The sequence below is a fragment of the Scyliorhinus canicula genome, chromosome 9 (assembly GCF_902713615.1).
Source record: "Scyliorhinus canicula chromosome 9, sScyCan1.1, whole genome shotgun sequence".
In the NCBI taxonomy this organism is placed as follows: Eukaryota; Metazoa; Chordata; class Chondrichthyes; order Carcharhiniformes; family Scyliorhinidae; genus Scyliorhinus; species Scyliorhinus canicula.
Window position 1 is genome coordinate 138,646,252 of NC_052154.1, and position 24,633 is coordinate 138,670,884.

The following is a 24,633-nucleotide window of genomic DNA, read 5'->3' on the forward strand; positions in this document are numbered from 1 at the left end:
GCACTTGTGGGGTGCAACTTAACATACTGATCATAAGTCCCAGGTTTAACCTTAGCCTGTGAAGAACTAAGGGAATGCAGTTATACAGCAGATTAAAGAGGAACATGGGGCAGAGAGTCTGCACTTCACATCTTTCCCCACACTGTGAAGTATGTGTTTGTGAAGTAAGGACAGTAGAAGTAAAAATTGAATTACTTGCTGATATTTATTTTCTGGGCTGACACTTGAAGAATGGCCACTTGGGTAAGGATAAGGTACCGGAGTTTGGGGACTTCAACCTTAGAAAGAAAGTGCTCTGACTAAACAGACTGAGCAGGAAATAAAAATTAACTGTCTTCAGTCAAATCCTGCAAATTTAATTACATTGTTTATGAATTACAGTGCTTCTGCAGATGATGTTTTCCACAGGATTTACCCCAGTGCCAATTGTATGACAATTTTCAGTTACTGCAATTTTTCCCCCCGCTTTTCCTGGTTCATATTTATGTAATACCATGAATCCTATGTCCCTAAACAGAAGTAAAGGAGTGGATGTGTTAGTAGATCTAAGCTGCATTCCTGGCACACTCCCTTCCAGCTGAAAGAATCTCTCCCTTGCCATTTAAGGAGATGGAAACACAAAATAGTCAAGCATGCAAATACTGTGTGTATGACTTTTTTTTCTTTCCCTTTTTTTAAACCGCTGCTATGGGCAGAATGAGTTGTTATTTTTAACTCCTTGGAATTACTTTAACATGTAAACAATCAATGAAGCAGCTTATTTTCAAAGTGATGAATGAAGTTTCGTAATGGCGCTGAATAAGATCCGTTGCCCAAGAGTAACACATTCGAGTGACACTTTCATGAATTTATTCATTACAAATTTATTAGTAAGAACTACTTATTAATAAATATGTAACTCTCACCCCAAATCTTATTGCAATATTAAAACCAACCTTCCTTCATTTCTGTAGTAATTGTAACACTGTTATTGATATCTGCTGTCCTTCACAAAGTATATCCAACCCCTATCTTATCACTGCAATGCAGAGTCATAGACATTCTTGAGTTAATCTGGTAATACAGATACATACGTTCCTAAATTGCATGTGGCACATCCACATTAACATCAGCTAATAAATCTGCCACAGCACGATCTATCATTAGAAGGGCCCATACTGGTTTAAAAGACCGAATCCTGTAATCTGACTTAAATTGAGTCATACAAAGAAATAACCAACTTTCCTATTTTTTTTGTGTTCGACTGTTTTTCACCCAGTTCCGGTACCTTGGGCCAATTATATCTCCAGCTGCCTACTGCATTCCCCACTGGTCCAGAGTGAGTTAACCACCATCTCACAATGACTTCAACAGAGCTGTCACTCGGTGCCTGATATGCGATATTCCATGGCTGGTATCTGCAGCTGGTCTCATGTCTCCTCCTGAGAACAGTCTAAAGCGGAGAAGTTGCCCTCCGTTTCCAGTGCCATGGAGCCATTTTTGAGAATGCTATGCAGAGGCTCCTGATTTTCTTCATTCTCTTCATTTTCTTGAGCTCTGGCAGCCAGTATTTCCGCTGCCCCTTCGCCTACCAGTGTCACCCCATCTGCCACACATGGCGGGTACTTGGCAGGATTATGATCATATGAAAACAGTTTGAGCTTTGAAAGGTGCTCCATATTAGGGAAATCGGTGATTTTATTTTTGTCCACATCAAGGATTTCTAGAAATTCCATTTTTAGTAATACCTTTGGGAAGTTCTCAAATCTATTGCCATATAACCAAAACCCACGCAGGTTTATGAACCTAACCAAGTCCTCTGGTAAAGTCTTTAGCTTGTTGTCCCCCATCTGTAGTGACCTCAGACTGGGCATATTAATTAACTGTTTGGGAAATTTTCTGAAATAGTTGCTCTCTATCCAGAGACACCTGAGGTTTTCGAGATTCCTAAACTCTGGAGGTATTGTCATTAATCTATTGCTACCAAGGTAGAGTCGGGTTAGGTTCGGCATATTGCATACAACTTTAGGCACGTCCTCAAATTTGTTAAAGTCCAGCGCTAAGATCTTTAAGTTGACCAACTGCTCAAACTCATTAGGGAGGTCCTTCAGCTTGTTGTTGCTGATGTATAGCTTCTCTACATATGTGAAGGAGCAGATTGGAACTGGGAGTCTCTTTATTTTCTTGTGGCAGGCATCCAGCATCCTGTCAGCCATTACTTCATCCATGTCATTCGAAACGCAGCTCAGTTCATCATCAGAGCTGCAAGATAAGACAGAGGCAACCTTCTGAAATGCACTCCCCATTTTCATTCTTGGAGGTCAGCCCTCCCTGCACAGAAGAAAAAACAATATTAGAATTGAAAATTTATAACATAGAACAGATCATCAAAATGTCAATCTGGATGAAAAATCATCAATGATTGTAACACAGTTACAACCTACCATATGATGCAAATTCTAAGACAATGTGAACTGCACAATCACAAAATCAGAAGATCTTATCGTTGAGAGAAACCATTTAGCTCATCTTACTTTATCCATCGAGAAGGACCCTAAAGTCCTCCACTATGGCATCCAATTTTTGTCTAAATGATTCTGAATTAATGCCTCCACCACTCCATCTAGGAATCTATTCTATGTACTGAATATTCTTTGTGTGAATTAGAACTTCCTGACCTCAGTCATAAATTTATTCTTAACTAGTTTGAACTGTGTCCCCCTTTCATACTCTCACAGTTACATATACCATGAGGACACTGCCTCTCAGATAACTCTTTGAAGGCTCACAAACATATGCACTAGATTTTATGCCTCAATGGGGACAGATTGGCAGATGGGATGTGACCATACAATAGGGCACAATGCCATGGGCACCATTCCCAGCACACACCCACCTTTCCCTGCTGAAATTTCACCCCCGGCAGGAAAGGTGTTGGGAGGTCCACCTACCCCAGAGATAAATGAGGCCCTCAAGTGGTCAATTAATGGCCACTTGAGAGCCTCCTTCACCTACTGCTGCAATTATACCCACACTGGGGGAGGCTGGTGCCAAGAGGGCACGTCTCATTGTGTCAGCTTGTGGCCGGTCAAGGTGAGTAATGCCACCTTTACAGTCTTCTTTGCTCATCACAGGCAGCCGCACCTTGATCCCCCGCCCCCCCCCCCCCCCCCCCCCCCCCCCCACTCCCCACACCCCAGTTTTCCACCCTCCTATCTGCTCTTTCCACCCTTCACCCCTTTTGTAGGACCCTGCCAACTTGGCCTTGGAAAATCTCCAGGCTTAGCTCCATCGCAGAATGCCTACTTCAGAACTTACTGCAGTCCCAACAGTGACCACCCTCCCAGTGGCACTGCTGGGACCAGAGAGTTGCCAGGCATTTGATTGCCCAGCAGGTCTCGGAGGCAGGACTTCCTTCCCTGTCAACAGTTAAATTGCTGCAGGACGAGTGGGCCAAACAGGAGCAAGCTCGTCCGACTTTTATGCCGGCGCAGGGATGGGGTGAGAGTAGGGGTGTGCGAAGGCAGGGACTCAACTGTCTCTGTAAAATTCAGTCTGATATTATCCACTCTTTCATGATAACTCAGATCTACAACAGTGATAAGCGACTGGCATTGTCTTGGTTTAAATGCTGCCTTTCTGTCTTCATGGTAAGAATTGAATAGATTAATGAAGATGTAGTCTGACAAGAGCACTATAAAATTTAAACATGTCTTTTCCCTCCTTATGCTCTATTGTTTTGGCTGTGTATTACAAGGCTCTGTTGTGGGCATATGAAGTGTGAGTCTGCAAACACTTTTAGATTTCTTTCAAACTTATCCTTTGTCATTTCATTGCTATTTATGTCATGCACAATGGAAAGGGTACAGAAGCAGTTTACTGGGATGTTGCCTGGTGTGGAGGGCATTAGCTATGAGGAGAGGTTAGATAAACTCGGTCTGTTCTCACTGGAACGACGGAGGTTGAGAGGCGACCTGATAGAGGTCTACAAAATTATGAGTAGCATGGATAGAGTGGATGCTCTTTCCTAGGGTAGGAGAATCAGGTACCAGGGGACATGGGTTTAAAGTGCATGGGGAAAAGTTTAGAACAGATGTGCGCGGCAAGTTTTTTACACAGAGGGTGGTAAATATATGGAATGCGCTGCCTGGTGAGATAGTGAGAGCAGGTACGATAGCGGCATTAAAGGGACATCTAGACAAATATATGAATAGAGTGGGAATGGAAGGATACAAACTCCGTAAGTGCAGACAGTTTTAGATTAGATAGGTACCATGGTCGGCGCAGGCTTGGAGAGCCGAAGGGCATGTTCCTGTGCTGTACTGTTCTTTGTTCATATAGTGCCCAAGTGTAGAACCTGTGCCTATGACATTTCATCTGCCATTATTCTGCTCACTTATATATTTTATCCACATGATTTTGTAATTTTTGATCTGCCGAAACCATTTCCATTGACTTCCACCAGTTTAGTACAATCAGCAAACTTGACTAATTTGCATTGAGCTTCTGAATTGAAGTCATTGGTATTTGTGGTAAGAATGCTGACCCCGGAAGCACTCCATTCAGAACCACCCCCATCTCAGCACAACTCTTCCAACAGGAACCTATTGACTTCCACCCTTTTCTTACTCTTTTATCCATTCTTGAGACATATCCTGAGTCCACACAGCTTGGAGTTTAAACTAACGATATTTTGGTTGGAACTTTGTGAAATGTCTTTCAGGAAACAAGTGGCAACATGTATACAGCTTTCCACTGAATCTTCCCAGCATGAATCCAGGTGCAGTATTATTTACGAGATCACTGTTATAATTTTCAAATTTACTCATAATTAATTTCATTGTTTCCTACCAAATTGAATGAAAATAAATAAATCCACAGTTCTCTGTGTCCTGTTCATTTGCTTTATCTGAAAATGAGCAGAATGTTTATCTACCAGAGTTACAAGCAACTCTAGATCCACAGTAATGTTGTTGACTTGCAGAAATGGCCCAGCAAGGGCAATTAGGGATGGCCAACAAATGCTGACCTTGTCAGCGACATCCCATCAATGGATTTTATAGTGGGCGGCACGGTAGCACTGTCACTTCACAGTTCCAGGGTCCTAGGTTCAATTCCCGGCTTGGGCCACTGTCTGTGCGGAGTCTGCACGTTCTCCCTGTGTCTGCGTGGGTTTCCTCCGGGAGCTCCGGTTTCCACCCACAGTCCAAAGACGGGCAGGTTAGATGGATTGGCATACTAAATTGTCCTTAGTGTCCAAAGGGGTTAGGTGGGGTTGCTGGGTTACGGGTATGGCATGGAGGTGTGGGCTTAAGTGGGGTGCTCTTTCCAAGGGCCGGTGCAGACTTAATGGGCCGAATGGCCTGCTTCTGCACTGTAAATTCTGGGCGAGATTCTCCCAAAACGGGAGAAATCGTAAAGCTGGCGTAAAACCCGGGCGGGTTTTACGGCAGCGCGCCCCTTCCCGACCGGGGACCGATTCTGGTCCCCGGTCGGGGCTAGCAGCCCGACGCCGTAGGCTCCGGCAAGACGGGCTTAACGAAAATCGTTTGACGTCAGCCGCGCATGCGCAGTTTGGAAGACTCCAACCCGCGCATGCGCGGGTGACGTCATCGCGTTTTTGCGCGAAACCCGCGCATGCGCGGGCCGGGTTGCCCCTCAGCCGCCCCGCAAATGGATACTGCGGGGCGGCGGAAGGACAAGTAGTGCGCGGGCATCGGGCCCGCTGCCCGCGATCGGTGCCCACCGATCGCGGGCCCGTCACGGCCGTGCCAATCGGTGCCATGGTTAATAATAGCGAGTTTGTGACGCCGTTTTTACGAACGGCAAGACCAGGTGTGTTTGCCGTTCGTAAAAACGGCGGAAAGGGCTGGGACTTCGGCCCATCTAACAGCTGAGAATCGCTGCCGGCCGTAAAAAAACGGCGGCAGCGATTCGGGTCGGGACTTCGGCGGGGAGGGGGGAGAATAGCGGGAGGGCGGCAAAAATGTCGGGAAGGCCCTCCCGCTATTCTCCCACCCGTCGTGGGGGGCGGAGAATTTCGCCCTATATGTCTACTCCTAATTGACTGGTATGTCAATACAGTGTTCAGTAACTTCCTCAGAATGATTGTCTTGGCCTTTTGGCTAAGATGAGCGTGATGTCAGGTGTAATGCCTGGATCTGGTAAGTCTCTCTTGTGGGGACCATGAATTGGATTCAATTTGAATGGATTTTTGGAGCAGGCAAGGAGCTGGATTAGGGGTTTGCCCCTGCCCACACTGAGCTCTGGCTTTATAACTCTGATAAAGTAATTTTTTTTTCAATCTGATTGTCAAATGTCTTACAAATCTTCAGCAGATGTTTTGCAAGAGAGCACTGTTTTTTTCAGTCCAAAAAGGCCAAACAATTGTGCAAAAGGTCACAGAATTTTAAGTGCAAATCATGTTTCTGTGATTTAGCGCAACATTAAAACCTTTCTGAAGAAGCCAGCTCTGTTCATAGCATTATCATGTCCCCCACAGACCAAATTAATCACCGTTGTGCGATTCTGCTGACTGCACTCGTTTATGGGTGTTATAAGAGTTTCTTTTAGGCAATAAAACACCAATATGCATATTTTAAAGGCTTTTCAATATTATTTGTATTTAAATTTGCTATGAAACTGACCACTTGTGTGCCATTGCACCAAGTAAAGTGTTCTCTCGACTTTAAAGTCATTTTCAGTTACTTAAGAACAGGTTATTCACAGGCAGTTTGATTGAAAATTCCCACATTTTTTGATAAAACCTATTTTCAACAGAGTTCATAAAAGCTCCAGAAAATGATCAATTTCAAGGAATTTATAATGGATTTTTTTGAAAACAGAATTTTTAAAACGCTGCCGGAGAGTAGTGTTCCTTTTTTATTTATTCTTTCATGGAATGTGGGCATTGGCAGCAAGGCCATCCTTAATTGCCCTTCAACTGAGTGGTTTGCTGGACCATTTCAGAGGGCATTTAAGAGTTAACCATGATGCCTTGGGCTTGGAGTCCAGTGTAAGCCAGACCAGGCAAGGGTGGCTGATTTCTTTACCTAAAGGGCATTTGTGAGCCTGACGGCTCTGCGCAACAATCAACAATAGATTAATGGTAACCGCTGAAGTCATGGGGATGTGAGCATTTTTGGTTGAGCCAGCATTCATCGCCCATCTCTAGTTGCCCTTTAGCTGAGTGGCCTGACGGGATTTTCCATCGGCCTCAGTGGACTGGAGCGAGCCTGCCACTGAACTCAGGAACAGGCAAGTTGGCTTTCAATTACAGATTTTGTTAATTGAATATAAATTCCAACAGCTGCCATGGTGGGAGTTAAACCCGTGTTCCTACAGCCCTAAACATAGAACATAGGACAGTACAGCACAGAACAGGCCCTTCGGCCCTCAATGTTGTGCCGAGCCATGATCACCCTACTCAACCCACGTATCCACCCTATACCCGTAACCCAACAACCCCCTCCCCCCTTAACCTTACTTTTATTAGGACACTACGGGCAATTTAGCATGGCCAATCCACCTAACCCGCACATATTTGGACTGTGGGAGGAAACCGGAGCACCCGGAGGAAACCCACGCACACAGGGGGAGGACGTGCAGACTCCCAGACTCCCTGGTTTACCAACATTACCAATAGACTCCCTTATTTTATGGCAATCTTATGGTAATTTTTTTTGTTTTGGATATTAAAGTGAATTTGAGTCAAAACTTGAGGGAAAGCAACTTTTGAAAGGGAAACCAATTTTAGCCACAGCTAACATTGATGGTGCCCAAAGAAAGAAACTATTGGCACTTCTTAGGATTTCTTCATGTTCCGAGTTAAAAGACATCTCTCCCTGGGGAAAATGAACAATATTGTAAACGCTAGAAATCCGAAGCCAATCCAGAAAATGCTGGAAATACTCAGCAGGCCCGACAGCATCTGTGGAAAGGGAAATAAGAGTTATTATTTCAGGTCAACGACCTTTCAGCAAAACTGGGACAAAAAAAAAGAAAGATCAGGCAGGTTTAAAGCAAGGAGAGGAGGGGAGGAAAGAGCAAAAATAATAGGGCTGTGAAGGGGTGGAATTAAGGCAGAAGAGGTTAAAAGCAGAATTTTCATGTCGGACGTGAGATGGGACCATTCCAACCATTGTGACTCCACCTCCGTCTCTAGACTTTTAAAAAACTTAATTCATGCAGTTGTGGGCATCCCTGGTTGAGCCAGCACTTTTTGTCCATCCCTACTTGCCCTTGAGCTGAGTGGCCAGGCAGAAATTTCCAGGGGCCTAGGCCCTCAGTGGCCTGGAGGCTAGCCTGCCACTGAATTCAGGAACAGGCAGGTTAAAAGGCCTGACTCAATTCCCTGAGAAAACCTTGACCTGGTGCTTTTATGCATTCGGTGGCTCCTCACTGTATAGTTGAACCTTCTGACATTTTAAACCCTCTCCATCCCACCCTACCCCCTCACCACCCTTATCCCTCTGCCACTCTCCTCACCCTGCCCTCCTCCCTAATACTCCTCAATCTCACCACCCACCCTCACCACTCCTTCACCCTCATCCCCTCATCTTCAAACCTCTCCCACCTCTTCACTCTCACTTCTCACCATCATCTCTCATCTCACCCCCCCCCCCACTCATCCTCTTTCCCGCCTTATTCCTATCACCCCCTCATCCACTTACCTTCACCTCGTAACCCCCTCACTCCCTTTACTCCTCAGCTTCACACCCTGATGCCTCACCTCCTCATACACACATCCCGTCATCCTTGTTGCGCACATTGAAATTGGCCGGTATGATATTGTGGGCATCAGAGAGATGTGGCTGCAAGGGGATCAGGGCTGGGACCTAAATATACAAGGATATGTGTTCTATCGAAAGGACAGGCAGATGGGCAAAGCGGGAGGGGTTGCATTGTTAGTAAGGAATGAAGTTAAATCGATAGCAAGGAGTGATATAGAATCAGAAGGCATAGAATCTCTGTGTAGAGTTGAGGAATCATAAAGGTAAAAAGAACCTGATGGGAGTTATGTACAGGCCCCTGAGCAGTCATAAGGGTGTAAGGCAGAAATATAACAATAATCATGGGCGACTTCAATATGCACGTGAACTAGGAAAAACAGGTTGGTATTGGATCCCAAGAAAAGGAATTTGTGGAATGTTTAAGAGATGGTTTTTTGGAGCAGCTTGCGGTAGAGCCCACTAGGGAACAGGTAATTCTGGATTTGGTGGTGTGCAATGAGACAGACTTGATTAGGGATCTTAAGGTGAAGGAACCCTTAGGGAACAGTGACCACAATATGGTAGAATTTACCCTGCAGTTTGAGAGGGAGAAGCTGGCGTCAGATGTGATAGTATTATAATTAAATAAGGGTAACTACAAAGACATGAGGGAGGAGCTGGCCAGAGTTGATTGGAAAAGGAGACTAGCAGGGAAGACAGTGGACAGCAATGGCAGGGGTTTTTGTGGTTATTCGGGAGGCACAGCAGCAATTCATCCCAAAGAGGAGGAAACATGCTCAGGGCAGGACAAGGCATCCATGGTTGACAAGAGAAGTCAAGGACAGCATAAAAGCAAAAGAAAAAGCATACAAAGTGGCAAGGATTAGTGGGAAGCCAGAGGATTGGGAATCATTTAAAAGTGAGCAGAGGACAACTAAAAATATTGGACCACTAAAAAATATGGCTGGAGATGTAATAATAGGAAACAAAGAATTGGCAGACGAACTGAATTGTTACTTTGCATCAGTCTTCACGGTGGAAGAAACTAGTGGGATGCCAGAGCTCCAGAAGAATCAGGTGGCAGAGGTGAGTGCAGTGGCCATCACTAAGGAGAAGGTTCTGGGGAAACGGAAAGTTATGAAGGTGCATAAGTCACTTGGACCGGATGGTCTACGCCCCAGGGTCCCAAAAGAGATAGCTGAGGAGATTGTGGAGGCATTGGTGGTGATTGTTCAGTAATCACTGGAGGCAGGAAGGGTCCCAGAGGATTGGAAAGTGGCTAATGTAACACCGCTGTTTAAGAAGGGAGGGAGGCAGAAGACGGGAAATTATAGGCCGGTTAGCCTGACTTTGGTTATTGGTAAGATTTTAGAGTGTGTTATTAAAGATGAGATTGCAAAGTACTTGGAAGTGCATGATAAAATAGGTCTGAGTCAGCACGGCTTTGTCAAAGAGAGATCATGTCTGACAAATCTGTTTGAGTTCTTTGAAGAGGTAACAAGAAAGTTAGATAAAGGAGAACCAGTGAACGTGATTTATTTAGACTTCCAGAAGGCCTTTGACAAGGTGCCGCATAGGTAAAGAAGTGTTAAGATGTTAATGGTAAGATCCTGGCATGGATAGAGGATTGGCTGACTGGCAGAAGGCAGAGAATGGGGATAAAGGGGTCTTATTCAAGTTGGCAGCTGGTGACTAGTGGTGTGCCTCAGGAGTCTGTGCTGGGACCACAACCTTTTACAATGTACATTAATGATCTGGAAGAAGGAACTGAATGCATTATTGCTAGGTTTGCAGATGATACAAAGATGTGTAGAGGAACAGGTAGTATTGAGGAAGCAAGGGGGCTGCAGAAGGATTTGGACAAGCTAGGAGAGTGGGCAATGAAGTGGCAAATGAAATACAATGTGGAAAAGTTTGAGGTTATACACTTTGGAAGGAGGAATTTAGGCATAGACTATTTTCTAAATGGGGAAATGCTTAGGAAATCAGAAGAACAAAGGGACTTGGGAGTCCTTGTTTACGATTCTCTTCAGGTTAATGAGCCGGTTCAGTCAGTAGTTAAGAAGGCATTTGCAATGTTAGCCTTCATGTCAAGAGGGCTAGAATACAAGACCAGGGATGTACTTCTGAGGCTGCATACAGCTCTGGTCAGACCCCATTTGGAGTATTGTGAGCAGTTTTCGGCCCCGTATCTGAGAAAGGATGTGCTGGCCTTGGAAAGGGTCCAGAGGAGGTTCACAAGAATGATCCCTGGAATGAAGAGCCTGTCGTAACGGTTGAGGATTCTGTGTCTGTACTCGTTGGGAGTTTAGAAGGATGAGGGGGGATCTTATTGAAACTTATAGGATACTGCAAGGCCCGGATAGAGTGGATGTGGAGAGAATGTTTCCAATTGTAGGAAAACCTAGAACCAGGGGACACCATCTGAGACTAAAGGGACGATCCTTTAAAACAGAAACGAGGAGGAATTTCTCCAGCCAGAGGGTGGTGAATCTGTGGAACCCTTTGCCGCAGAAGGTTGTGGAGGCCAAATCATTGAGTGTCTTTAAGACAAAGATAGATAGGTTCTTGATTAATAAGGGATCAGAGGTTATGGGGAGAAGGCAGGAGAATGGGGATGAGAAAATATCAGCCACGATTGAATGGCGGAGCAGACTCAATGCGCCAAGTGGTGTAATTCTGCTCCTATGTCTTATGGTCTTATCCTCCTAATTCCCTTCCCCTCACCCTCCTCACTCCTCCCCCCTTCCCTTTCACTCCTCTCACCCGCAACCTGCTCCCCCATAATCCACTGAACAAAAGGAATGTAAAAGTTCCATTATAACAGCTGGGTGCAGTTGAATAGTTCATAAAACCCCCTGGGTAAACAAACAGACTCTTCAAACAGCTGTAATAACAATCAAGCACATGTAAAATGATACGGTATTGGACTATAGCCAAGAACCCATAAAATTCCAGGTGTAAACAAACAGACTTTAGAACTGGATCACAACAGCTGATCTAGACTGAATTCATAAGAGCATTGGGAACAGATTACACATTTACACTTGGTTATCATACTATGTTACCGTTTCAGCTTGAAATATACTCTACCTTGTTACCCATTAGATTAACTTTTTAAAAAACTGATCTGAAGACTTTTCCATAAGTCTTATGGAGAGATGTTTGAAAAGATGGCATTGGGCCCCAAATCAGGGTATCCCGCATGTCTGGCACTCCCCATTTTCACATGCAGAGTTCATGGAGACACGACATATTTAAAAGTGCCCAGTACACCCACACGTTTGGGGGGCAGCACTGACGGGACTGCCGTTTAAACAAGCCCGACACAAATTCTGCTACCTGGGGACCCAAATAGCCCATGACTGGAAAGGGATCCACAAATGGAACCTCACCAGTCTGATGGAGGAAGTAAAAAAGGACCTGCAAAGATGGAACACACTCCCACACTCCCTCGTGGGAAGAGTCCAGACAATCAAAATGAACGTATTGCCCAGGTTCCTCTTCCTACTTAGATCCATTCCGATCTACATACCCAAGGCCTTTTTCAAAGTGCTGGACAAACTAATCATGCCGTTTGTATGGAGGGGGAGGGTGGAGAAATGCGTGGATCCCAAAGAAGGTCCTACAAAAAACAAAATCCGGGGGGGGGGGGGGGGATAGTCCTCCCAAACGTACAATTCTATCACTCAGCGGCGACGACCGAGCGAGTAAGGGGATGGATCCAGGAGCCTGAAGCCGAGTGAGTGTGCCCGGAAGAGGCCTCCTACATGGGGACCTCCGTCCGGGCCCTCGCCACGGCAGCACTCCCATCCCCACCCAAAAAACACTCCAGCAGCCCGGTGGTGATAGCCACCCTCCAATCCTGGAACCAACTACGGCAGCAATTTGGCCTGACCAAAATGTCGGACAAAGCTCCCATCTTCAACAACCATAGGTTCACACCAGCACTGACTGATGCCACCTTCAAAAGGTGGAGGCAGAACGGAGGGACACTGACAGTCAGGGATCTATGCACGGACGGCAGGTTCGCAACACTGGACGAACTGACAGAGAAATTCCAGCTAGCCAGGGGGAACGAGCTAAGGTATCTACAGCTCAAAAACATCCTACGAAAGGAGACAAAGATGTACCCACAACCGCCACGACAGACACTACTGGAAGAACTACTGGACGCAAGCATACTAGATAAAGGAAACTGTAGTGACATGTATGACCAACTGATAGAAAGGGCCGACACCGTACTGGACGCAACAAGAAAGAAATGGGAGGAGGAACTGGGGATTGAGATAGGGTGTGGATTCTGGAGCGAAGCACTGCATAGGGTCAACTCCACCTCCACGTGCGCAAGGCTCAGCCTGATGCAGCTAAAAGTGGTACATAGAGCCCACTTAACAAGAACCCATATGAGTAGGTTCTTCCCGGAGGTGCAGGACAGATGTGAACGGTGCCAAGGAGGCCCGGCCAACCATGCCCACATGTTCTGGTCTTGCCCCTTCTTCAAGGCAAAGTCCAAAGTGGTGGGGATGAGGGTGGAGCCATGCCCGAAAGTGGCAGTCTTCGGGGTTTCGGACCAGCCAGATCTATTCCTGGGGAGGAGGGCAGATGCCCTTGCCTTTAACTCCCTGATCGCCCGTCATAGAATCCTGTTCGGCTGGCGGTCAGCAGCACCACCCAAAGCTGCAGACTGGCTGTCCGACCTCTCGGAATCTCTCCAAATGGAGAAAATCAAATTCATCATCTGAGGGTCAGACGATGGCTTCCACAGAATTTGGGAGCCATTCACGCAATTGTTTCGGGACCTGTTTGTGGCCAACGAACAAGCGGAAGAATAGCCAGGTAGCCAAGAATCAGGGGAAAGTAGCCAAAGCATGAAAGGGAGAGATAGACCAGGAGAGGGGATGGGAGGGGGCGGGGGGGGGGGGGGGGGGGGGGGGGGGGTGTCAGCTAAACCTAAGAGGAAAGAAAGGCGAACCACAGGAGGGGAATGGAAGAGACAGGAAACATGAGAGGAGAACCAGGGAGGTGGGAGGGGGGCAGGGAAATGAGAGCCGAAGGAAGGCACGGGATACAATAACGAACATGGCGGGCGCGATTCTCCGATCCCCAGGCCGGGTGGGAGAATTGCAGGAGGGCCGGGCGACTCATTTCACGCCCCACTGGCACCCCCCGCAATTCTCCCACCCCCGCTCGGAAGAATCGGCACTCGCTGTTTTTCACGACGACCCGGATGGGCCGAGCGGCCTGCCGTTCGCGACCGTTTCACGACGCCGGCAACTACACCTGGTCGCTGCCGTCGTGAACATGGGCGCCAAAGGCCCGTTTGAATCTTGTGGGGGGCGGAGAGGGGAGTGAGCACCACGGCCGTGCTCGGGAGGGGACTGGCCCGCGATCAGTGCCCACCGCAAGCGTCAAGGCCCGGTGGCCGGGAATAACGGAGCGCCACTCCTAGCCCCCCGGGTAGAGGTGAATACGGTGAGAGGAGTGGCCTCCGAGGCCGTCGTGAAACTCGGCCGAGTTCACGACGGCCTTCACGATTTTTCTCGGGAGCGGAGAATTCCGCCTGGCATCTCCAGGAGTAGGGAACAAGGAGAATAAAGATGAAACGAAAGGGAAAATGCTGGAAAATCTCAGCAAGCCTGACAGCATCTGTAGGGAGAGAAAAGAGCTAACGTTTCGAGTCCGATGACTCTTTGTCAAACCTAACAGACAGAGAGAGTGGGAAATTTTTACACTGTGGAGTGAGAATGAAAGATGAGTCATAGCCACAGAAACCCAGGGAAACTTGGTGCTAATGGCCACAGAAACCAAGGGGAAAGAGTGCTAATCGCAGTCCCCAGAGAGGACAAAAGATGTGAAAGGTCAAGCAGCAGGGAAACTAACATCAGAGGATGAACTGTAGGTGTGGGGGGAGGGGAAGGGGGCAGCAAAGAGGAGAAAGGTGCAGGAAAGAAAGAAATGGTAAAAGACAGTTAAAATGAAATAAAACAAATGGGTCGAGGTGGGGCTGATCATCTGAAGTTGTGTCATCAAGCACCAATCAGCGGCTACTGATGTCATCCTGGCGCCTCCGCCATGATGAAGATAGGCCCACCCGCCGATCGGTCGGCCCCGATCGCGGGCCAGGCCACCGTGGGGGCACGCCCTGGAGTCAGATCGCCCCGCGCCCCCCCCCTCAGGACCCCGGCGCCCGCCCGTGCCGCCAATCCCGCCGGTCAGGTAGGTGTTTTGATTCCCGCTGGCGGGAGAGACTTGACAGCGGCGGGACTTTGGCTCATCGCGGGCCGGAGAATTGCTGCGTGGGGCCCGCCGACCGGCGCAATTCCTGCCCCCGCCGAATCTCTGGTGGCGGAGAATTCGGGACACGGCGGGGGCGGGATTGACGCCGGCCCTGGGAGATTCTCCGACCCGGCGGGGGGTCGGAGAATCCCGCCCAAGGTCTGTGGAACTGTCAAGCTGTCTAGTTATTTAAATGTCATGCTCTTTAAATTTTAAAAAGAAAAGGTCTTCTATGTCTCTCAGGTGAAGAAACAAATCAGTGCTTGCAACTTCAAAAGTTGTTTGTTGATGTAAGCCTGAGGGCTATCATTATTGAATTACTATAATAATATAATAATCCTCATTGTCACAAGTAGTCTTACATTAACACTGCAATGAAGTTGCTGTGAAAAGCTCCTAGTCGCCACATTCTGGCGCTTGTTCAGGTTCACAGACGGGGCATACAGAAGGTCCAAATTACCTCACAACACTTTTTTGGGACTTTTGGGATGAAACCCATGCAGACATAAGGAGAACGCGTGGACTCTGTACTGACGGTGACCCAAGCCGAGAGTCGAACCTGGGACCCTGGCGCTGTGAAGCAACAGTGTTAACAACTGTGCTACCGTGCCACCTACTGCTTGACTGCTTCCACAACCTATCATTATCACACTTAATTCACCTTTTGGTTGGCAGTTCAGAGAGTTTGTTAAGGGATGAATTGTCTATGATGTGGGGCTAGGAGTAAAAATGTTTGTTTTATAAAGGATTAATTACTTAAATGCTATTGAATGGCTTTTATCAATCAGATTGTTTGTATAGTGAAATCTGTGATAGGTATTTAGAACTTTATGTTACTTCATCTCAGGATAACTCCTGGGGTCTACTCATGGTGATACTGGGTGAGTTGACAGAGAAAGTGTAAGGAAAAAGAGTGATGAGTGGGTCATGGGTTGACATGTGTACTAAGTTGGCATAGGTGATATAGCATGCCATGGAGGGAGGGTAGAGGTGCATAGGTTAGCATGGGGCCATGTGGGGAGGTGGGTGGGGCATAGGTGACGTGAGGTTGGCATGGGAATAAGGCATGAACAATGCGTGTGGGATATGGGTGTTGGCTAGAGGGCATATCTACTGCATCTGGGATGAAGTCCAGAGAGCCAAGGTGGACTGTGACATTCAACGGACCTTGTGGCTGCACAGTTTCTGGGGCTGGAGGGCCCAACTCCAACATGCACTTGTCTGTCCGGAACGAAAATCTGGCTGTTCAGAGAAGTTACATCTTCCAAACAAAGCACTATCATAAATCACCTTACTGAACATGGATACAATTCATGCTACAGCATTTCATGGTGAATGGTAAAGGAGGCTAAACCAATTTACTTATCTTTTAAACTCTTCCCGCCTCCAATCCATGGTTCATTCCTCTCTGCAGCTACTGTAAAACCTGAAAGTTGCTAAGGTCTGGCTGCCTCCATGAAAATTAAAAATCCGACCTGGGGCGCAATCTCAATGAACCCACAAGGCTGTCAGTTACTTCATTCATAGAGCCTGGTGAGTTCTGGGGCCATATTCCCTACCCTGTGCTCATGAAAATGACTGAGGATAAAAACTGGTGGCGGCCTTTCATTTTTCATAGATTACATAGAATTTACAGTGCAGAAGGAGGCCATTCGGCCCATCGAGTCTGCACTGGCTCTTGGAAAGAGCACCCTACCCAAGGTTAACACCTCCACCCTATCCCCATAACCCAGTAACCCCACCCAACACACTAAGGGCAATTTTGGACACTAAGGGCAATTTATCATGGCCAATCCACCTAACCTGCACATCTTTGGACTGTGGGAGGAAACCGGAGCACCCGGAGGAAACCCACGCACACACGGGGAGGATGTGCAGACTCCGCACGGACAGTGACCCAAGCCGGAATCGAACCTGGGACCCTGGAGTTGTGAAGCGATTGTGCTATCCACAATGCTACCGTGCTGCCCTTTTTCCATTTGGTCCCAGTCAGGACCATTCAAATCCAGCTCATAATAACAAGAGGTGTTTGTGCAAGGCAAAAGGGGACAGTGACAGGGCAAATAATGAAAAGAATTGAGATGGCAATAGCAGAAATATTGGCAACAGCTTCTCTCCAAAAGAAAGGATATCAGAGATTATGATCTGAAGTAGTTTCCTAAGCTTCCACTGAACGTTATTGGAACCATGGAGGAAGATAAAGGAGAGGGTAAAATGGAGCTGGGGCAAAGAACAAAACTAGGAAGTGATCGAATTATCATCGTCATGCTTGAGTTCTGATGGCGATGCACCACTGAACAATCCTCCAATTTGTGTTTGATGTCTCATTGCAAAGGAGACAACATCATAAGTAGCAAATACAGAATATTAAACTAAAAGAAGTGCAAGTAATATGTTCTTTCACCTGCAAAGTGTATTTGTAGCCCTGAACACTGAATCGGGTGGAGGTAAAAGGGCAAGCATTCATTCCCCCGTGCTAGCCTGGGTAGGTGCTGTGGAAATGGGAGGAGGTGATTGAAAATAACTTAAGTTACATCAGAGTGTTGTGGAAGGAGTGGTGCCTTTGGAAAACTTTGGGGTGGGCAGGAGAGGGGAAAATGTGTTTGATGATGACATTGCACTTGAGGTAGACAAAATAACAGAGGATGCTGCATGAATATGGAGCCACATGGGGTGGACGGTAAGGATCAGGAGAGTTCTTTCATGGTTCAAGGCTGGAAGGTCCTGTGGAACAAAATCTTTTGTTGAGGAAAGCAGAAGACATATTGGAAGTGCTTGTATGGAAGGTGGCATTATTTACAATGGAAATAGTGGGAAAATGGAATAGAGTCATTTTGAGAGGACGTGGTGTGGAATAACGTGTAATTATGGGAGACATGTGAATCATTGGGCTTATAATAGATATTGGTTGATAGCCTATCTCCAGAAATGGAGATGGCAAAGTCCCTGAAGATTCAATTGTTTTGAGCTCTTTAATCCTGTCGAAGATTTGACGTACGATTCTCCATTCCTGAGACTAAGGGCTGGATTTTCCGATACTGTGGCTCTGTCCGCAGCATCCGTCTGGCCTTACGGCCAGAAAGTCTGCACCGCCCCCGTACCGATCTTCCGCGCGCTGGGGAACTAGCAGCCATGCAGTGTAAAGCCCCTAGCTTTTCCTGTGGATATGGCCACAGAATAGCTGGGTCCGTGGCCGCGCATGCACACGGCGATGGTTGCGCCACGCAACATAGCGCCGGCCGCGCGGGGGCCCGGCCTGCCAAATGTTGCCTCCCCCCCCCCCCCCCCCCCCCAAGGAACACCGCTCACCATGCCCGGACCACCCCCACTAGTCCACCCAGCCCCCGCCAAAGCCCTCCCCGCCAGCAGAGCGGATCCCCGCCGATTATGGCGGCGAGTCCGTAGTCGCCATGCGAGGTCCCCGAACAGTGTGAGCACACGTGAGCAAGGCCATTGGTGACTCAGCCCATTGGGGGCAGAACATCAGGGAGGGCATCCGAAAAAGTCCTGAGGCCGTCCATAAGCTTGCGTCGTACTCCCCAAGTACATTGTTTTTTGTTGAGGGGGCGGAGCATTGCAGAAATGACGTTGTTCCCGATTCCAGTGTAAACATGGGTTCTCCGGACGCTCGCTGAACACGATTTCGGCGTCGGTGATCGGAGAATCCAGCCCTAAGTGTTGACACCGGGGCAGGATTCGTGGACTTCTACAACAGCAAAATTGGTGCTGCACCTGGACCAATTTAGCGACCGTTGAGTGGTTAGCATCAGCGCAAAGTGGAACACGGTTGATTTCAATGGAAAATGGTGTCGGATTCACCAGGGTCAGGATTGACAAGCTTCAGCCACATATTTAGCATACCACTCCCCACACACACTCATTTTAGCCAACAAGATGTCACTGGTTGTGTCAGAGCGCAACCTATGGCACTAAATTCACAGCGGGCAGTCAGTGGCCTGCACAGCCGCATAGCTGCGGCAATGGCATTCCATGCCCGTTGCACCCCGACCCCACAGCCCACCTCCCGGCCATCCCCCGTTACTTTCCCTGGCCCTGGCAGAAGCCCCCCGGCCAGCGGCACAACTGTCAGCAAACTACGGTGTCTGTTTCACAGTTTACAAAAGCACAAGTAGACCTCGCCACCGGGAATTCCCCCCAGTGGAGAATCGCAGAGGCCCCAGAAAATACCGGATCAGGCCTGCCAACAGTGTATACTGTACGTGCAGAGTGGAACGCATTGGCACTGCTGGCGAGGTCCTGGAGGATTGCGATTTGGGGTGAAACCGGCGCCCGCCACGTTTTCGGCGTCAAAACCGATTCTCCGCCCAATTCACATTTCCCGATTTTGATTTTGGCCAATGGAGAATCTCTCTGTCCATCTTATTTAAGATGCAGCCATCAATAATGTTTTAAATATCTGTGTTTGTGCAGGTAATACAGCTCATGTTTGTATCATGATTCAGCCTTTAACTGTTGTACTGTATTACTGAAATAATTTCTGATTGGTATGTTTGCCTCTGTACCTGTGCTTTTAACTAGGTCTACCTTTGCATCCTATGCCAACTGTTTTAATACACTTATTCGTGTTCCTATTTAATCCAGAGAATACCTGTCCCTTCTTCCTTGCAGGAGTTGAAAGGCTGTTTTTTCTCTTTATTTATTTTCTGTTCATTGCTTCATCTATTTATGGTCATCCACGTTTCGGTCATTTATCCTAAAAGGTCAGCACTATGCCTTGAAATAAATCCCATGATGATAGTTTGATACACAAATGCACTGGGCCGTAAATATGAGCTCATGTTCATAGTTTTCTCATGTGTTTCAGCTCCTTGTATTTGTTGAGGTCATTCGGAACTGGCATAGTATGAAGATTAGGAACTGTCTCAAAGACATTCAGTCATGCTGGATAATCTCATTCTAACCTAACAGTTGTTTGCACGAATGGTACTTTTGCCAGGAAAAATCACAGAGAATAAAACATTAGGGATGTTCAAAATGATATTGGCTACAATAAAGGGAATATTAGTGGAGGGCCAAATAGTTTTTTTGCCTCTTTGACTTCTCTTTTGTCCACCTGTTGGAATATCACAAACAGATGTTCAGATGGGTCAACAGTCTCGCGGAGAATAATACATGAGTAGACAGACCTCGAGAACAAAAAGCAATGCAAATAAAGAAGGGGCAAAATAAATAAATTGCATAAATGTATGTCAAGTTGTGTTCCAGAAACCGGCAAATGCCTTGACAGTGGCTTTGTTAGTTAGATCCCGTAATTGGCCACTTGTGTTTCTCAATCAGAATGAAAGAGTTAATAACATCACAGGGCTGGTTTAGCTCAGGGGTTAGCTCGGTGGGCTAGACAGCTGGTTAGTGATGCAGAACAAAGGCCAGCAGCGCGGGTTCAATTCCCGTAGCAGCTGAAAATTCTGAATTCTCCCGCTGTGTACGCGAACAGGCGCCGGAATGTAACGACTAGGGGCTTTTCACAGTAACTTCATTGCAGTGTTAATGTAAGCCTACTTGTGACAATAAAGATTATTTATTTTATTTATTTATTTTCCTCACGGAATCATTCACATTTCACAACCAGTATCCCCAACCCCACAAAAACTGGTGTCGTTGGAGTTGAGACCTAGGACTTATTTGTCGATATGGAGGCAGTTGCGAACACAACTGCAACCTAAAACTTGCATTTGTATAAGGAGCTAGATTCTCCAGTTCCCCAGCCGTGTGTTTCCCGACAGCAAGCAACTCACTGGTGGCAGCATCTATATTCCCGCCACTTGTCAATGGGATTTCCCAATGAAACCACTCCATGTCACCGGGAAACCCGTGGGCAGGGATGCGCTGCCGGCAGGAAAGTGAACCGCAATGGCCGGAGAATTCCAGCCAAGGCCTTTTACATGCAGGAGAAGAAACAAAAAAAGAACTGTGTGAAAAGAATCAGAATTTAAAATGCCTGACAAGATAGCTCTTTGTGCTTATCAGCATGCGGGATACTGGTGTGATAGAATGGGACACTTTCTAATTTTGAATATTTACAGTATTTCTCCCAATGTGATTGGCAGCATAAATGTAAAGACGTACGCCTTATGGTCTTATGACATCCATGAGAGAAGGTTGACTTTGTCCACTGTGAACTTTCAAGAGCCAGATGCGTTTAATATTTCTCTCTATGTCTGCGTGGGTTTCCTCTGGGTGCTCCGGTTTCCTCCCACAAGTCCCGAAAGACGTGCTTGTTAGGTGAATTGGACGTTCTGAATTCTCCCTCAGGCGCTGGAATGTGGCACCTTGGGGCTTTTCACAGTTACTTGATTGCAGTGTTAATGTAAGCCTACTTGTGATGATAAAGATTATTATATTTATATAATTATTGGATTTGGATTTTTTATTTTCAACAGGTTCCTGCATTTAGGTGGTCACGACCAGCAGGAGAGGAGAAAGGGAGCAAAAGATGACCTCTGGTGTTGATATATCTCCAGAAACAGCAACAACGTTCATTCATATAGCCTCTCTAATGTGGTAAAACATCCCAAGGTGCTTCAACTTAAAAATACAATAATTGACTTTGAGCCAAAGGACACATTAGGGATTAGGGCAGTGATCAAAATCTCACTTAAAGAGATAGGTTTTAAAGGCTGTCTTATAGGAGAAGAGGATTAGAGAGAGCACTCACGTGTTCAAGGCGAGGATGTTTGAAGGCCAGGGTGTCACTGATGAGGTTAACAAAGTGAGGATGCACCAAAGAGCAGCTTTTGAAGAATGCAGAGTTTTTGGAGGGTTTTAGGACTAGACGAGGCTACTGGGGTAGTGAGGCATAAGACCATAAGACCATAAGACATAGGAGCGGAAGTAAGGCCATTCGGCCCATCGAGTCCACTCCACCATTCAATCATGGTTGATTTCAACTCCATTTACCCGCTCTCTCCCCATAGCCCTTAATTCCTTGAGAAATCAAGAATTTATCAGTTTCTGTCTTAAAGACACTCAACGTCCCGGCCTCCACCGCCCTCTGTGGCAATGAATTCCACAGACCTACCACTCTCTGGCTGAAGAAATTTCTCCTCATCTCTGTTCTAAAGTGACTCCCTTTTATTCTAAGGCTGTGCCCCCGCATCCTAGTCTCCCCTGCTAATGGAAACAACTTCCCTACATCCATCCTATCCAAGCCATTCATTATCTTGTAAGTTTCTATTAGATCTCCCCTCAACCTCCTAAACTCCAATGAATATAATCCCACGATCCTCAGACGTTCATCGTATGTTAGGCCTACCATTCCTGGGATCATCCGTGTGAATCTCTGCTGGACCGCTCCAGTGCCAGTATGTCCTTCCTGAGGTGTGGGGCCCAAAATAGCTTACAGTATTCTAAATGGGGCCTAACTAGTGCTTTATAAAGCCTCAGAAGTACATCCCTGCTTTTATATTCCAAGCCTCTTGAGATAAATGACAACATTACATTTGCTTTCTTAATTACGGACTCAACCTGCAAGTTTACCTTTAGAGAATCCTGGACTAGGACTCCCAAGTCCCTTTGCACTTTAGCATTATGAAATTTGTCACCGTTTAGAAAATAGTCCATGCCTCTTTTTTTTTTTCCAAAGTGCAAGACCTCGCACTTGCCCACGTTGAATTTCATCAGCCACTTCTTGGACCATTCTCCTAAACTGTCTAAATCTTTCTGCAGCCTCCCCACCTCCTCAATACTACCTGCCCCTCCACCTATCTTTGTATCATCGGCAAACTTGGCCAGAATGCCCCCAGTCCCGTCATCTAGATCGTTAATATATAAAGAGAACAGCTGTGGCCCCAACACTGAACCCTGCGGGACACCACTTGTCACCGGTTGCCATTCCGAAAAATAACCTTTTATCCCAACTCTCTGCCTTCTGTCTGACAGCCAATCGTCAATCCATGTTAGTACCTTGCCTCGAATGCCATGGGCCCTTATTTTACTCAGCAGTCTCCCGTGAGGCACCTTGTCAAAGGCCTTTTGGAAGTCTAGATAGATAACATCCATTGGCTCTCCTTGGTCTAACCTATTTGTTATCTCTTCAAAGAACTCTAACAGGTTTGTCAGGCACGCCCTCCCCTTACTAAATCCATGCTGACTTGTCCTAATCCGACCCTGCACTTCCAAGAATTTAGAAATCTCATCCTTAACGATGGATTCTAGAATTTTGCCAACAATCGAGGTTAGGCTAATTGGCCTATAATTTTCCATCTTTAAAGGTCATAAGGCCATGAAGCGACTTGATCTCAAAGCTAAGAATTTCAAAAACTTAGAAAGGCTAGCCAAACATAAAATATGTTGCTGTCTCCAATGAAAATCCTGCAATGAAGCAATGTGAAATGGCAATTGATTACCCAATAACAATTTCAATATCTGTTGTGGCCATTTCGTTTTATTTTACACATACTTTATCAACTATTTGTGTTATGCTGCTTCGGATAACACAGGCTGCTACTTGATGCAGTCTTAACTAAAGGATGCTCCAGACTTTGGAATGAGTTCAACGTGTTTATTGAACTATTAACACAGTTCTCAAATGAGTTCTACTCTCTGCTAATTTAACTGTAGTAACTCAATCTAACTATACCAGCTTGCTCTAAGCCACGTGCTGGGGTGTGATGCTGCTGATCAACTCTGTCTAACTCTCTAGATGTCTGTCTATGGAAAGAGAATTGTGTGAGTGCCTCATCCCTTTTATATTGTTTATGTCATGTCCCCTTGTGGTGATGCCACCTCTGAGTGTCCTGACTGCCCATTGGTTGTGTCCTATTCTGAGTGCTCATGACATCACCCAGCAATGCTGGATGAGTGTGTGTACAGATGACAGTAATGTATGCCATTATGGAAACAATAATGACAGAAAATGCGATATACACTATCAGAACATTATTACCACCCCATTTAAATGGCTCCATCTATATTTGGGAGAGCATATCCAGCATCTGGAGGAAATGAACTGAAAATTCCATAGTTTCAGAAGTGCATGGGTATCAGGCAATAAGGACGTTCTAATCATGCAATGAAACATTGCCCAACGTTGGTTAGTATTTCGTACAACTTCTTGCCTCAGGTGTTAGTATCATGTTAGGCCATGTAGCATAGATGGATACAAGATATACAAACATTTCTTTCCCGTCCCTAATTGCTCTTGCAAAAGTAGTAGTGAGTTACCTCTTGAACCTCTGCAGTTCATGTGGTGCACCCACACCGTTGCTAGGAAGGGGATTCCAGAATGTTGACCCACTGACACTGAAAGAACAGTGATATTGTTCCAAACCAGGATGGCTTGTGATTTGGAGAGAAACCTGGAGGTGGTGGTGCTCCCATATATTTGCTGCCTTGTCCTTCTAGGTGACACTTTTGCATAGTGTTTAGCACTGCTGCCTCACAGCGCCAGGGACCTGAGTTTAATTCTGACCTTGAGTGGCTGTGTGGCGTTTAAATGTTCTCCCCATGTCTGCATGGGTTTCCTCCGGGTGCTCCAGTTTCCTCCCATAGTCCAAAGATGTGCAGGTTAGATGGATTGGCCATGTAAAATTGCCCATTAGAGTCTAAAAATGTGGAGGATAGGTTATGGGAGCACGGGGATAGGACAGGGAAGTGGGCCTAGGTAGGGTGCTCTTTCGGTAGGTCGGTGCAGATTCAGTGGGTC

At 46.6% G+C, this 24,633-nt stretch overlaps 1 protein-coding gene across 2 annotated transcripts in view; it reads right to left on the bottom strand.

The window, feature by feature from the left end:
- Nucleotides 1-843: 843 nt before the first annotated feature.
- The window catches only part of LOC119971731 (leucine-rich repeat-containing protein 10B), a 43,325-nt gene continuing 19,535 nt past the window's right edge, over nucleotides 844-24,633 (bottom strand). For both annotated transcript variants that reach the window (XM_038807693.1, XM_038807691.1), the window contains exon 2: nucleotides 844-2,310. In XM_038807693.1, the coding sequence (XP_038663621.1) occupies nucleotides 1,410-2,291 (882 nt within the window). In that variant the 5' untranslated portion in view covers nucleotides 2,292-2,310 and the 3' untranslated portion in view covers nucleotides 844-1,409. The remainder of the gene's footprint in view (nucleotides 2,311-24,633) is intronic.